General features: G+C 26.3%; 1 protein-coding gene across 2 annotated transcripts in view; it reads left to right on the top strand.

Moving 5' to 3' along the window:
- LOC136990270 (adenylate cyclase type 2-like) overlaps window positions 1–11,876 on the top strand; it is a 150,170-nt gene extending 138,294 nt beyond the window's left edge. For both annotated transcript variants that reach the window (XM_067288655.1, XM_067288654.1), the window contains exons 7-23: window positions 1,118–1,245; window positions 1,389–1,547; window positions 6,154–6,286; window positions 6,352–6,513; window positions 7,645–7,703; window positions 7,779–7,946; window positions 8,020–8,104; window positions 8,180–8,302; window positions 9,397–9,483; window positions 9,559–9,725; window positions 9,808–9,889; window positions 10,004–10,162; window positions 10,250–10,396; window positions 10,474–10,572; window positions 10,648–10,762; window positions 10,892–11,016; window positions 11,114–11,876. In XM_067288655.1, the coding sequence (XP_067144756.1) occupies window positions 1,118–1,245; window positions 1,389–1,547; window positions 6,154–6,286; window positions 6,352–6,513; window positions 7,645–7,703; window positions 7,779–7,946; window positions 8,020–8,104; window positions 8,180–8,302; window positions 9,397–9,483; window positions 9,559–9,725; window positions 9,808–9,889; window positions 10,004–10,162; window positions 10,250–10,396; window positions 10,474–10,572; window positions 10,648–10,762; window positions 10,892–11,016; window positions 11,114–11,245 (2,130 nt within the window). In that variant the 3' untranslated portion in view covers window positions 11,246–11,876. The remainder of the gene's footprint in view (window positions 1–1,117; window positions 1,246–1,388; window positions 1,548–6,153; window positions 6,287–6,351; window positions 6,514–7,644; window positions 7,704–7,778; window positions 7,947–8,019; window positions 8,105–8,179; window positions 8,303–9,396; window positions 9,484–9,558; window positions 9,726–9,807; window positions 9,890–10,003; window positions 10,163–10,249; window positions 10,397–10,473; window positions 10,573–10,647; window positions 10,763–10,891; window positions 11,017–11,113) is intronic.
- Window positions 11,877–15,217: the final 3,341 nt, after the last annotated feature.

The raw sequence follows: 15,217 nt of genomic DNA, 5'->3' as shown, positions 1-15,217 counted from the left end.
TTGTTCTTTATCCATACGTTATTATCTGAATTATCCAAATGCATTTCACAAATTTCTTTGCCTCTTCAGTGGATAAAGAACAATAAAGTAAGGAATATTTGTTAATTTTCAGTGTCCATCTCAGTTCTTAGCTCATTCGAAATCGGATAAAAAAGAGTTAATTTTTTGAAACTCGTTTATTTTTAAAAATTTTACAATTTTTAAAGATTATTGTTTTTAACGTATACACTAACCGATCCCATTGCTTGATATTTATTATTTAACAAGAGTAATTAAAATAAAAGAATAAGGATAGAGTGTTTATTAAAGAATAAAAATAGTTTCTTTAATGTTTAAAGAATTATTTCATTTATTTTGATAAAGGTAGAATTGAATATGTACAGTACGTCAACTCCAATAAGTTATAATTAGACATGATGCCTCATAACTGGGACATTTCACCGACAAGAGATAAAGTTTTATCTTGAAAATATAACGAGGATTTCTCTTGGAGTATTGTCGTAAATTATTCTATCTTTACTTGTCAGATTTTGATACCGAGAAAATTTCTAATGTCAAAATATTTCCCTGAAATGCTTAATTAGTAAAGCTTATTTTAGCTTTTTAATTTTCGGAACAAAATTGCCTATCAATCATAAAAAGAATTTATTCATATAACCTTCTGTATTAAATTCTTCAAAATATGAAAGTAGATAGATATTCGTAATATAGTTATTGTTGAATTCGTATTGATTGCAAATACCATCTAAATTTCCCGAGTTGTAGATTGAGAATATTTTGTTAATGATACTGAGACGATTATCCTTTTACTACATCACACAAAGATAAATTATATTACTTGTAATAGAAGAATATGTTCTAACCTATCTGCTCAATGGAAGGGGAATCGATTGCCGAAAATGTTGTCTTGAATCCGAACTAAAATGACTCTTCATTTCTTAAAATAAAATTACATTTTTACATGGCTTTTTATTACGTAAATAAATCATCAAAAGAAAAATTTCGTGTAGAACTGTAATTTAGAAACAGAAATAGAAATTTTGAAATAACACTTTAAGCTATGTCAACAAATATATTTATTCGATTATAATTTTCTTTTCTTTTAATTTCCTCTTAGGAGAACCAGTGTATGAGAATAAAGATTTTAGGAGATTGTTACTATTGTGTTTCGGGATTACCAGTTTCAAGACCCAATCATGCCTACAATTGTGTTAAGATGGGATTAGAGATGATCGATGCTATTAAGTATGTTTATTTTTGATCATCGGTATTTATTTAAATATTTAAATGGCGGTGTATAGAATTTATTATACCATCTTAAATTTATAAGTAAAATTGTAAACATTTATTATTTTGAATTTTGATGCTGTATAATGTTCATTACATAGAGTTGTTCGCGAAGTTACCGAGATAAATGTAGATATGAGGATAGGAGTTCATACCGGTAACGTTTTATGTGGAGTATTAGGACTAAGAAAGTGGCAATTTGATGTGTGGTCTGATGACGTTACTTTAGCTAACCATATGGAAGCGGGTGGAGTACCCGGGTAAGTAAAATTAACAATAATTATGTTTTTAATAGTCTGTAAAATCGCACCATTTAAAGTTGTACAAGTTTATCTTGCAAAAAAAATAGCAATGCATTTAAATTTTTTTGAACAAATAAATATCACAATTTAATTGGACTAAATTGATCCTCAACTTTAGCAATAAACACCTTAAAACTCTATCTTAAATTTAAAAAAGGGTTCTTATATATAAATACTAGTTTCGGAGTAAGCAAATTTTATAAACATTAAAAAAATATATTTTGCTGAACTTGAAATTTTAATAAAAAATATAACGTGTTTAATTCAATACTTTACTTTAAAATACTAATGAATAAACTATATTATTCATTGTTTATTAGCACTTTAAGTAAACCATTAAATTGATTTGTCAGAAATATTAAAATATATATAGATTTATTAAGTTGGAAGATCTAACAAATTGTATATTAGTAAAAATTGATATGATTAACTATTTAAATATATGTATATTTGTTACAGTAAAAACCCGTTTTTAGTGAAAATGCGTTTTAACTAGTTGAAACTAGTTTTTACTCTATGTCATTGTTAAAACTAAAATTTACTGCTAGTCAAAAATGAATTTGAGTTAAAACGACATCTTGTTTACGTTTATTTTGCGATCCCTCCTAAGGCAATATAGGTCAGTCAGGCGATATTATTTTAAAAGTTCACCAAAAATCAAATTATCATTATATCTATATGAAAAAATCACTTACATTTATTAATATCTTTAGTTTTAAATACGATATTTTTCAATGCATTTTATTAGAAAAATTTATAAGAAAAAAAATAATATATATCAGAACTGACACATAAACTTGATAATTTGTAACATTTTGTGAAAATTAACATTGTCTAGTTACATAGTTGTTTGCTGGCACTGAGCCAGAAAGACGTAGAATATTGTTTTGTACAATTCGATATAACACATATGCATGTATGTTTATTCGTTGTGAAATTATCGCACATTATATCAAACATTTGTTTGAAATCAAAATTTTATACTGTTATCAACTAATATAATGAATTATTATACTTTATTCACTTCATATCGAACGAGATTATATCTGTTGTTAATAAATTTTACAAAAATCGATATTTACCATAGTAACGATGAATCGGTACCCTCGAAGTTTTGCTTAAAAAACCAGGGTACCGATCGATCGGTACCCTGGTTTTCAGCGGTCTTCAGGGACAAAGGGTTAATTAATGTTAATAACACAGATGTGTGACCAATATTTTCAATAAATATCGTATTAAATAATACAAATGTTTTAATCCCAATCATCACTATTTATTTCCCCCAAACATATTTATGTAGCTAAAATTAGTTTTAACTAATGTTAAAAGTTAAAAAGTTAATGTTTGATTTTAGTTTTATCTAAAATCAAAACATGTACAGCAGTAAATTCTAGTTTTAACTAGACAAAACGGGTTATAACAATGACATCCAGTAAAAACTAGTTTCAACTAGTTAAAACGCGTTTTCACTAAAAATGGGTTTTTACTGTAACATATTCATTAAAATTCAATTTAGTAATTAATAAATCATTTATATATATAAATTATTTTTAATTAGAAACGAATAAATTAAATCTAAACTGATTTCTTTGCGAAAAAATTTACCTGTTTTAATTTATTTAGAAAAGTTTATTGTAATTGTAAGTAAATCGGCTTTTTACTGAAAAACGCATTTAATCAAATTAAATGCTACTATGTATTATTTAAAAATAGCATTGATTCTCTAATTTAATTTAATTTAAATATTTTAAAATTAATCTTAAAATATTTAATATTATAAATTATTATAAATATTATAAATAAAAATATAATATATTAAATTTAAATATTATTATTTTTTACTTTTCTTTAAAAAAAATTGTTACAAATAAAATATTTGAATTTGTACGTATAATTTTCGAAATGTTGTAGTGTTTGTCATGCTCCGTCCTCAGAAACTAATCCAAATAGATGAAGTTTATTTCTTTATATTGGCTTCATTCGTAATAAAGTTAGGCAGTATGACCATCTTATCTACGAAGATTATGAAAAGCTGGAACGGTTTCAAATCCTATTTTCTGAAGGTTTAAACTGATAATTTGCTTGCGCGGCCATTTAACCGATCTGTTCACGAAGAAATAATTAATCTGTAACATATATTTGTGAATGAATGGCTATATGGTGATAGACATAGATAGACATAGAAGTCAGATTTTAATATTCCTTATCCAAACAAGTCCATTTTCATTGTAACCAAATTCATTCAAAATAGTCAAAACTGAAGTAACTAAATTCAAATGAAACAGACGTTATATTCCATTGTAAGCTGGCGCCTCGTGTTAACAAAATCAATCATTTCATCTATAAATAACACGTAAAATAAATGTAGGTGGTAGACACCATCTACTACCATCTTCTTCAGCAAACAACAGTTTTTCTGAATTCGTTTGAATATCATTATATTTTATTAATAAGCTATAATAATTGCCTAATTAAAGTAAACCCGTTTAAAGTAAATAAATATAAATTTTAAGTTCATTTCATTCTAAAACGCCTTAAAATTGATCCAATGGAAATTTTCATATGGTTATTACAATTTTCGTATGAGTGAACTGATAATTCATTTGGATTTTGAAAGATATGTTATGTAAATATTTTTAAAATATTTAAATAATACATGATGTTGTGTGAATAATTTTAAACATTACATTCTTAAATTAATTGTATAGAGTTTTTTCCAAATAAGATTTTTAGAATTATACGAAAAATGAATTTAATGTCTAATAATATAACCAATTATTAATATTCACACAACCGAAAATTCACAATAGTCACTAAAAATTTTTATATTTAAAAATTAATTTAAAATAACGTCATAAAATTCTGTGGAAATTCTATTTTAGTTTTTGTAAGCGAAAAATCTAAAAATATTTGCTTGAATGATTTAGAAAATTAGAGACGAAGCATATTTCTTTCTTGATTGAACTAACATTCGTTTTTACTGTCAGTGCAAATCTGAATATATTAGAATGTTAAATTTTCAGTTAAAAAATTCTTAAACAATGGATTTTAATACCTGTTTAATGAATTTTCCGTCATAATGAATCATATTTAATTCCATTATTTAAAATTAGCTCTTTAAATCAAAACAACGAGACATTATATTATATAGGTAACGTTTCCTGCTACCAATGCATTACTTCCAGTCTTACTAATTAATTGTAACTCTGTAATGGAGTAAATGTGGAAATAAATTTTTCATTTAAGTTAATTTGCTTGGAATACATATTATTTCCTATTTAACTAAACAGAAAAATAAATAAAATATTTCATTGTCATACGAGATAATTTTATTCATTGTTTGGTCACTCCAGTTTTTTGTTTCTAGGTCTGACAGACATGTATTGGCATAATAGATAGTTTAATTTTCGTTTCAAAGAATAATATCTTTTTCGAATTCTATGCTTAAGAATTTAAACATTTCTTTTTATTTTATTATCTCGAGATAATAGAATCATATGTCTAACAAGTAAGATACTTCATGAATAAATATTATGTTAATAATGATTTTTAAAATACACAAAAAGAATTCTTGACACTTAAGAAGTAAGCTAATACGGCTTCAGTATTTACTTATTAAAATAACTAAATTTTTTCAGGAATGTGTTGATATAAATCACATACCAATTTATTGGAATTTCAGAGCTAGACGTTATCCTACGGCAAAACTCGATATGGATAGTTTTTGTCAATATTTCAAGCGATGGAATCTGACACATACCATTGCCAGCACATTCTCCAAACAGGCGTTTTTTTAGTAAATTGTATCAATTCAGTTATTTATTTTATTGCCTGAACAAATCGTTTACTTATAACCGATATACACAATTGACTCGATTTCTTTGATTTGTTTTTATTCGGTTGTATTTATTTACTTGATGGAAACGATAGCAAGTTTTAAAAAATTTGATTAACTATCGTCATAGTTTTAATATTTACTTTATTTAACGTAAAGATATATATACACATAACACAAAGATGTTTTAAATAGTTTTAAAGCCAGTTTAAAAGATTGTTTTTTCATACATTCGTTTAAAATTTCTAATTCTATTCAGTTGGTTTTTAAATCATTTTAAATACGTTATAAGTTTGTTTAAGATTACATGATATTTACATTAAAATCTTTTATAGAAAAGTCCTATTTTTATATTAAATAATATATCTTCACTAAATGTTTTTATAAATAATAAATAGGTATACGAAAATAAAGATTAAAAAATAAATAAATGAAAAGGCAATTTTAATTTTTAACCAGAAAGTATTAAAAATAATCTTTCTGTTGAAATAGTTATTTCGTCACGTTTCGTACGTGACGATACTTTGAATACGTCTGTATAGCTAAATGGACAACACGCTTTAGTAAACCTACGATATATTTATATCTCATGAATATTTCATCTTTATTCCAAATATAAACATTTCTAAATTTCTTTCAAAATGCTATAAAAACGCACACAAACCTTGCCTTTATTTAGATCCATTTATTATTTATATTGAATTTTAAGAGCATTAAATTTACTTATAGGCGAGTGCACATAACCAAAGCGACATTGGAACAACTAGATGGAAAATTTGACATAGAAGCTGGAGATGGCTATCAAAGAGATCGATACCTTTCTGATCATCAAGTTGAAACTTATTTGATCAAACAGCCTCGGGTAATAATCTTAATTTAACCTTAGGCTTCCTTAAATATCGACGACTATATTGATTCCTTTGATAGAAGTCACAAGAGGAAACGGACCAAATAATAGTTAATTCTTCGGCTGGATCATCACGATTGAGATCTACTTCTAAGATGCATAAATACTTCGAATGCTGGGGAGCCGATAAACCTTTCGCTAATATTTCCGAAAGTACTCTAGCCAAAAATATTCGAATAACGGTGAGTTTTATATAATTATATGATTTTACAGTACAATATTAATGCGAAAGGTTTGTTGCTATTTTACTTGCTGCTGTACAAAATAATAATATATAAAATATCAAAAAATAATTGCTGTATATTTGTTAAACATTTTCCTAATATGTAACATTAGAACATGATAGAAAGCTGACGGCTGTAACATTTTATTTAAAATGATAAACAATTAACAATTGATAGTAAGTAATTATATTTTTTTGAAAATATTCTAATAGTAAACAAATTCTTATTCATTTACCTGCAATTTAGCACTTAATAAAATGTAATTATGATACAAATCTATCAAATAATTCATTTGATAGATTTGTATCATAATTACATTTTACATAAAATTAATCAGTGAGAATGTCATAAATCAATTTAAATGACAAAAATGTATTCTTTACTCCATATGAAACCAAATCAAAGGATTTTCTTGACTACGAAACGCTATTTTATCAGAAGAAGACGTTTGATTTCAAAATAAATGATTTCCCTTGAGTGTAGTATCAGCTGTTTCATCTACTCCCCTTTCTTGGGATCGATCTCTGTCCTTTATATAACTTGCCGTTTAGAAAGATTACAGACAGAGAGGCCACTTAATTGTTCAACAAGCAGAAAACAGTTAATTTTTTATCTAAAGATTCTTTCTTTCCTAAACTAGCTTAACACTTAAGAATTTTTATAACACACGTGTTTATCTTATGAATTTTTTATATATATTTGTAAAGTTTTCACATGTTCTATTATTTAAAAATATAATAATTCCAAAAAGATGGCCAAATTATTTCTAAAAAAATTTATTTTTAGAAACGAAAGTTCTAATAATGTATCAATAATACTTCTTTTTTGTTAAAAATGAAAAGGTAGTGTTTTATACTAAGAATTTCTTGAAATTTATACTAATATTGAATTATTAAAATAGCGTCAGAAGTAACTTCTTGGTAATTAAAAAAGTTAGAAATGTGCTTATTAAAGAATAATTTATTATTTATTTAACAGTGAACACATTTTTAAAGTCTTTCTATTCTGTTGTAATATAAAAATATTAATAAAATTGAAAGAATTTTTATAACTTTATTAAAATTAATACAATAAAACTTTCAAATTTAGAGCATCGCTCTGATTGAAAACAATCTGCTACCTGGATCTGGTTCAGTACTGAATTGCAGGTAATATTCTACGATAATTATCGGAACGGTTATAATAAAGGATTTAATAATAGAAATCGATATCTTTTTTTTCAGAAAGTGCAAGTCTGACGATGATCTTAATCCAGTTTTTCTGTTTTTCAAACAAGCTTCTATCGAAAATCAATATAACAACCAACCTCAAGATCAATATGCTTGGTATATGACGTGTTCATTTGCACTTTTCCTAATGAGTGGCATAATTCAGTTGATACTATTTCCATTGTAAGTACGTGTTTTATGTCTTGTAGTTATTTATCTAGCTTTTATTGTTTACGGTAATACATTTTTCGGACAGGTCCGTGACATTAATTGGTTCGTTAGCTTCTACATTAGTTGTAATGGGAATACTGACAACAGCTTGTGTCGTTCAGAAATACCAAGTAATAGACAATTTCCTATCGATTCCATATCAAACCATCAAATAAAATGAGTAATTATTTTAAAATATTTTACAGAGTTTGAATACCTCCGAGACATCTGACAGATGCTGGCCAAAAATCGCTTCCAGTTGCATTTTAAGGATGGCTTTTTTCATTATTTCGAATTTATTTGTTTTAGCTACTGTCTTTGTTAATTTGGTAAATTCTCTTATATCTTTCTAGAGTTTAAAAAAGTCTCATTTTTTGGATATTTGAGAACTTTTGTAATTACTTAAGTTATTTGAAACTAAATGTTTTATCAAAAATACGGTAAAATCTGGATTTAGTGGACACTGTATTTAGCGGGATAAAGTCCGGTTCAGACACAGTAATAAAATTATTTGTATATTTTAACATTGATTAAGTGGACATTATCTTTTTCGAAAAAGGCAAAAAATTTTCTCTCTTTCTCTTACCCAAAACCCTCAAAATTACAAGTTTTTAATAAATATTATTTTAAAAATATACTGCTTATCTTTAATGCCATAGCTTTATAGGATTTCTTTGTGCCTTCACTTGCCAAACAAATTTACCACCGTTCCATTTTTAAATAGTATTCTGATACTTTCTGCATCAGACATTAGTAGATTAGTAGATTGAGAATTTCTCCCTTGCATAATGAAAACAAGGCATTGAGAAACTTGGAGAATTTTGGACAAGGAATGAATAAAACATGCAGAATGAATCAAATGATCATGTGGAGAAAATTAGCAAGCATTCTGTCGAGAAGTTTAGATAGCCTAACCGTAATGTGGTGTGCTTAGCATTACAGCAGTTACGGTTTCAAGTCTTATTCCATGCCAGATTTCTTCTAGGTTTATCTTAATTATTTAATTATTAAATTTAGTACAAAAAGATATTTAATATGTCTAATTATATTAATTATCCTTTCAATTTCGGCGATTTTTCTGGCTATTTCTAATTACTGTACTTATCACACAATGTTTACACAAAACAAAATCGTGTATTGATTATTTAAAACATTTCCAAGTGTAAAATGTACAAAAATTTTTAACGGATATTTGTTACTTAAGCCATTAGTCTTGATTCCCAGAGTGTCCGCTAAACCCAGGCTGTGCAATATGTCAAAATAGAAGGCAAACAATTCTAAAGATAAATTAGTTTAATATTAAGAAAAAGTTTTGTTTTGTTTGTTGCAAATCTTGTTAACAAAATAATAAATTATGGAAAAGCAATCAAGCTAATCAAAATGAATGAATTTAATTTATTACATCAAAAACGGATACGTACAGACGACGTGCAATATCGATTCCAGAGAGACAATCCATGTCTTAGAAGAAACTTCCCAAATTCCTTCAGATAATTGCAACTATACCCAGGTAGTTTTTTTTATCATTTTTTTAACGTATTCGATATACTTTTCATGAAAAAGTTTCTCTTCTTTTTCTTTATAGCCTCATGTATTTCCTGCTGTTCTATATCTGACCGGAGTGTCTGTCTTCCTTCGAGTCAACTTCTTGTTAAAATTGGTAATCATGTCTGCCGGCGTAGTGACTTTTGCTCTCGCCTTTCATGTCATTCGACCCGATCTTTTCTCAGGATTTTTGGAAGAAGGTGAAGGGTGAGAGATTTTAAGGTTAAATTGTCGTTTTTATTAATTTACTCAAATATTAAAAGGATTTTGAGATAGTTTCTCCTTCTAGTTTGGTTAATGTTCCCATGTCCGTACACACGGTGCTTTTTTTGGTGATGATTACCATCATCTTTCATGTATTAGATAGGCAGGTAATAAATCATAGTTATTACGTTTTTCTACTTTTTAAATTTATACTCCGAACGATTACATCGCGTTTTGAATAAAATTCCTATAACTTTCATATTTATCGCAAAACTTTTCAGATTGAATATACAGGCAGAACTGATTTCCTTTGGAGAAATAAACTGAAAGTAGAGCAAGATGAAGTCGAAACCATGGGAAGCATTAATAAGATTTTGCTAGAAAATTTTCTCCCCGAACATGTTGCTGAACATTTCTTAATCACAAATCATCAAATGGCTGTGCGTTAATAATTTGTTAATTATTATTCATTTATTACATTTCGATGGAGTTTTATGTAGCAAATGTTCTTCACATTTATTCGACAGGATTTATATCACGAAACGTACAGCAGTGTGGCTGTTATGTTTGCTTCTATTCCCAATTATAAAGAGTTTTACGACGAAAACGATATTAACAAACAAGGACTCGAATGTTTGAGATTGCTGAACGAAATAATCTGCGACTTCGATAAGGTAAATCTTTATTAAAATGTGTGTATTATAATTATTTTTTTTTATATTTAAAACGTACTTCTGTTAATTTTATTAAGCTTTTATTGAAGCCGAAGTTCAGTTGCATCGAGAAAATTAAAACAATTGGTAGTACTTATATGGCAGCGGCAGGTCTTCAGCCAGGAAAAGATGGAGGAGTAAGTGTTCACTTCGGATCGTTAAGTGAGATTGATAGGATTACTTCCATTTGAGATAAATGTGTTATTTTCCAGGATAAACCGAGAGAGAGTCATAGTGTCATTTCTTTAGTCGAATTCGCTTTAGCCCTTGTAAGTGTCCTGGAACAAATCAACAGAGAATCTTTTCAGAGATTTAGACTAAGGATCGGTGAGTTATATTTTTTCGGATTACGAGAAAGACTTAATCTAACTTTATTAATGTACCGATAAAGTATTTATTACAATTGCCTAATGAGATATACTGTAATTTAACAGAATAATGATTATTTAATTCTAGGAATTAATCACGGGCCGGTGATTGCAGGAGTCGTTGGTGCACAGAAACCACAATACGACATATGGGGGAACACGGTCAATGTTGCGAGTAGAATGGATAGCTGTGGTGTTATCGGACGAATACAGGTCAGACGATATACAATTTTCAATTTCTAGCATAAACAAACTAATTTTAAATTAATTATAAACGTTTGGCTAAGATCGAAGTTTCGTTATATTTTAGATGACTGAGGATACGGCCAAAGTATTGATAGAAAATGGATACGACTGCGAGTGTCGCGGTTCTGTATATGTAAAAGGGAAAGGAAATCTTACTACTTACTTTCTGGTAGAAAAATTAGAATTACATAGCTGAATCATTATCATCTCTATTTTTCATTTAACTGTGTAAATGTATAAACCAATCAAAAATTTCATTTGACATCGTATTATGTATGGAACGTAAATTTTTATATGTAAAATAATTGCACAAAAATGTTCAACTATGCATCAATAATGTATTTTGTGATGAGTGAAAAAATTATTTTTGTTGCCTGGTAAAATTAACGCTTTAATGTTTCGTGATGTGTTTGAGAATAATCGACGCGACCACACAATGATTATTATCGAGAAGACAATCGACTATTTTTATCACAATGGTATCTCCTGATACGGGTTTTCTAAATTTAAAAAAAGAAAATTAAAAAGTGTAATTTACGGTGTAAAATGATGATATTTTAAGATTTTTGAGATAAGGATAGCGTTTACTGCTTACGTGCAATTACTACAACATTCGATTTGATAATCAAAAACGTTGTTATATTAAAATGTTAAGTGTTATGCACTTTATAAATCATTCCTTTAATACATATTGCTGTTATGTCGATTAATATTAATTTGTTACAGGGATATAACTCTATGTTATAATTTGGTGTTGATGTTATTAGGCTATTCTTTACTGACACATGATATGGAAAAGATAAATATTACAGTATTACATATCAATATAACAGTACTGTACAGTACTTATAATTAAGTACAGGCTTCATATTTATAACAAGTAAATATATATTTTAATGTTATTTAATCTGAATTAAGATAAAATGTTTCATTCTTAATAACAAAAATTTAAACCTTTTAAAATATAAATTAGCTCTAAAATCTTTTATTTTACATTTATCTTATGATTTTTTAAAGTTTTTTTATCTTAATTTTTTAAAAAGAATAATAATAATAATTTATAATTTAACGATTTTGAATACATAATTCTGCAATTTATAAATAATAAACACGTGGCTTTATTACTAAACAATTCAAAAATGGATTTTTACATTTTTAAAAATTTATTTTTATCACTTTTTTATATCCTAATTTATTATTAACATCTTGCAATATTAATAGGCAATAGAGAAGTAATGAAATATAAACAGCACAACAAACTCGTGCTGTTTATATTTTATTACTTTTAATAATGATTTTAAATTTTTTAAAAATGTATCAAAAACAAAAATAAATTTTATCACGTCCATAAAATATCACACTATTCTACCCTGTGAATACTTAAAGCTTTTATTAAATCTCGTTAATTTATTTTTAAATTGTGTTTTCTTTTTTTAATAAGTGCGAATATATTAAATTTATAATGCAAAATTTGAATTTATTTTAATTTTCTTTAGAAAAATATCGATTATCTCTAAAAATATGTCGGAGTTTTACATTATTAATTTAAGAAAAAAGAAAGAAAAAGCAATAATCCTTGCCGAAAATAATAATTTATTTCTTTAATCTTGTTATTTAAAACTTAAAATGAATAAAGTTTGCAGAAACACTAGAAATTTATTAACTTAATCGACTTACTTATTGCTTATACGTTCTTACATGTAATTTGAGTCCGCAAATAATCAAGAAAGTAACTTAAAATTTTTACTAGAAGAATATATGAGATTATATTTAAAAAATTTTTTAAAAGCTTTAAATTTTTATATGAAAAAAGGTCTACACCAGTATTTATATATTCACAATACATTTATCGTAAAAACGATTTAAATCAGTGATATAAATTAAAATAAATGAAATAAATATTTAGTCGTTTACTTTTTCTAATATTTATTTTATTTCCTGGTTAAGTTCTAACAATATTTCCTTTTTTTGTTTTTGGAAAAGATAAATTTGATCATTTGTTTTCTCGTAAACAGTTTTATTAGTTCTTTCTTTTTGTACCAGTTTGACATAGGCCAAGTATTTTTATTTGTCTGGTTTAGATAACTGGGTATAAAATTAATTACATCACATATATATTAATTAATTTTATAATTAACACGTTAAGAATAACAGAATTTGACACAGATTGGCTCATTTTTAATGTTAGAATTGGGGTATTAAAATTTATACTTCACACAAGAAAAAGAAATTAATTTATAGAAATTAAAATTGTATGTAAAGCAGAAAACGATTATCCACAAATATACAATGTAAATTTTTAAAAATTATATTTAAAAACATATCAATATTAAGTTCAAAATTAAATTGTAATGAATGTCAAACACATAAACTGTGATTCCGATTTTAAAAAACAATATGGAGATTTTGCATCTCCTTCTATTTATTATATGTTATATCTGTATATTTGCCAATAAGAGCAAACATCACTGTGAAATTAAAGCCAAACATATGCATCTATATTATATATGTATATAATAATGTATATTTAATTATTAAAAATACGTTTTTTCGGTGTTTCTTTTTCTATTTTCCTTCATCTATTCGATAAATCCCGAATACAGTTTATTACATAAGAATATAAAAGAGAAAAGTTGTAAAACTTACATACCGAATATAATTAAAGTAAAACGGGATGAAGATCCCGAACAAAAATGTCTCCGAGTGCATATCGTCACCATGGCAACAGGACGAAGTCATCTTGTCATGTAACTGATTTCATTCAGGTATAACAGGTAATTTTCCAAAAGGTGTAACTAATCGATATTTGTCCCAGAGCGCGAAACTTTTCCAATTTAAAAAGTCCTCATAACTTCCGAATAAATGTGGAAATCGATAAATTATCGAGAATTATAATAGGATAAGAATAATCGATTCTTTTTCCATCTCAATTTTATTAATCAAAAATAGAAATTTTTTCCTCTACGTCGTCGTCATATTAACGGTGTTTGACGGCCACGTCATTACAAAATATTATCTAATTAAATTAATTTTTTAACTTTTTAATAACGAGTTTTATTAATTAAAAACAAAATTATTATTAATTTTTTTTAAATATTGGATTTTTAAACAGATTTATTTAAAATATATAGAAAAATATTTTGAAAATCTCGCACATTACATAAACTTTTGCACTGATGACGAGTTTCTGGCAAGTCAATTCAATGGCAAGTTTCCATTTGAAAAAGTAAATTTGATTTTTTTTTTCTTTTTATTTATTTTCTTCACAAAATTTCATCTTATTCTATAACAAAAATTAAATTCTTTAAAGAAATGTTGTGTATTTTTACAGGTAAAAATAAATAAATTTAAATATCTATCATCTTTATTAAATAAAAAATTAATCATTTAAAAAGCGAGAAAATTTAATTAATTAATTAATTGTTAAAATACATTAAAATCTTCCGATTTTTAGACCACTTGGTCTATTGTAATCAACGAGATATTTATTATAGAAATACTTAGTGTGGAGGAGTGTCGAATACGTTAAAACGTATCGGTGTAATAACAGCAAAACATCATTTCCCTAGGAAATTTCCTGCCAGGTATATATTCGATGACAAATTTGATCTGTAAATTCAGAATCAATTCAGAAAATAGCATTTATATTGCACATCTCCTACATAACTGCTTTAGGCCATGCGACCGAACATCATTCCATATTGTCGGTTTCCGACATTGATAAATGCAAATGACTGCTTGGCAGGACTATACTCTTACCACTCTTATCTAGTAATTATCCTATAAATGACGTCAACATCTTTGTTTTATGCAAAACATTAACACTTTCGATTCCATTAATGGCTAATTAATGTTGTTTTTCTTGTATTTTCGTAACAAGGTTATTTTCTAATAGCAACAACTGTTCGAGAATTTAAATGAGTTTGATAATTTGGTTATTTTCTTTTATTAATCGTCAATTTATTAATTTATTCTTATCAAATTATTCGAAAAATTTTTCAAAAATACTTAAAAATTGCTAAATAATAGAAAAATAAACAAATTTTATAGTTTTTTTTTTAAAGAAATTAATGAGTCAAATGTCTTTTAACCTCTAATAAATAGAATATTATTTTTAAGAAGTCGATGAATATTAAATGTCTTTGACCACGTGTTAGCTGTTTATTAC

The sequence above is a fragment of the Centruroides vittatus genome, unplaced genomic scaffold (genome assembly GCF_030686945.1).
Source record: "Centruroides vittatus isolate TY-2023 unplaced genomic scaffold, ASM3068694v2 scaffold_899, whole genome shotgun sequence".
Taxonomy (NCBI): domain Eukaryota; kingdom Metazoa; phylum Arthropoda; class Arachnida; order Scorpiones; family Buthidae; genus Centruroides; species Centruroides vittatus.
Note: the sequence above shows the minus strand (reverse complement) of the source record. Positions and strands in the feature narration are given on the sequence as shown.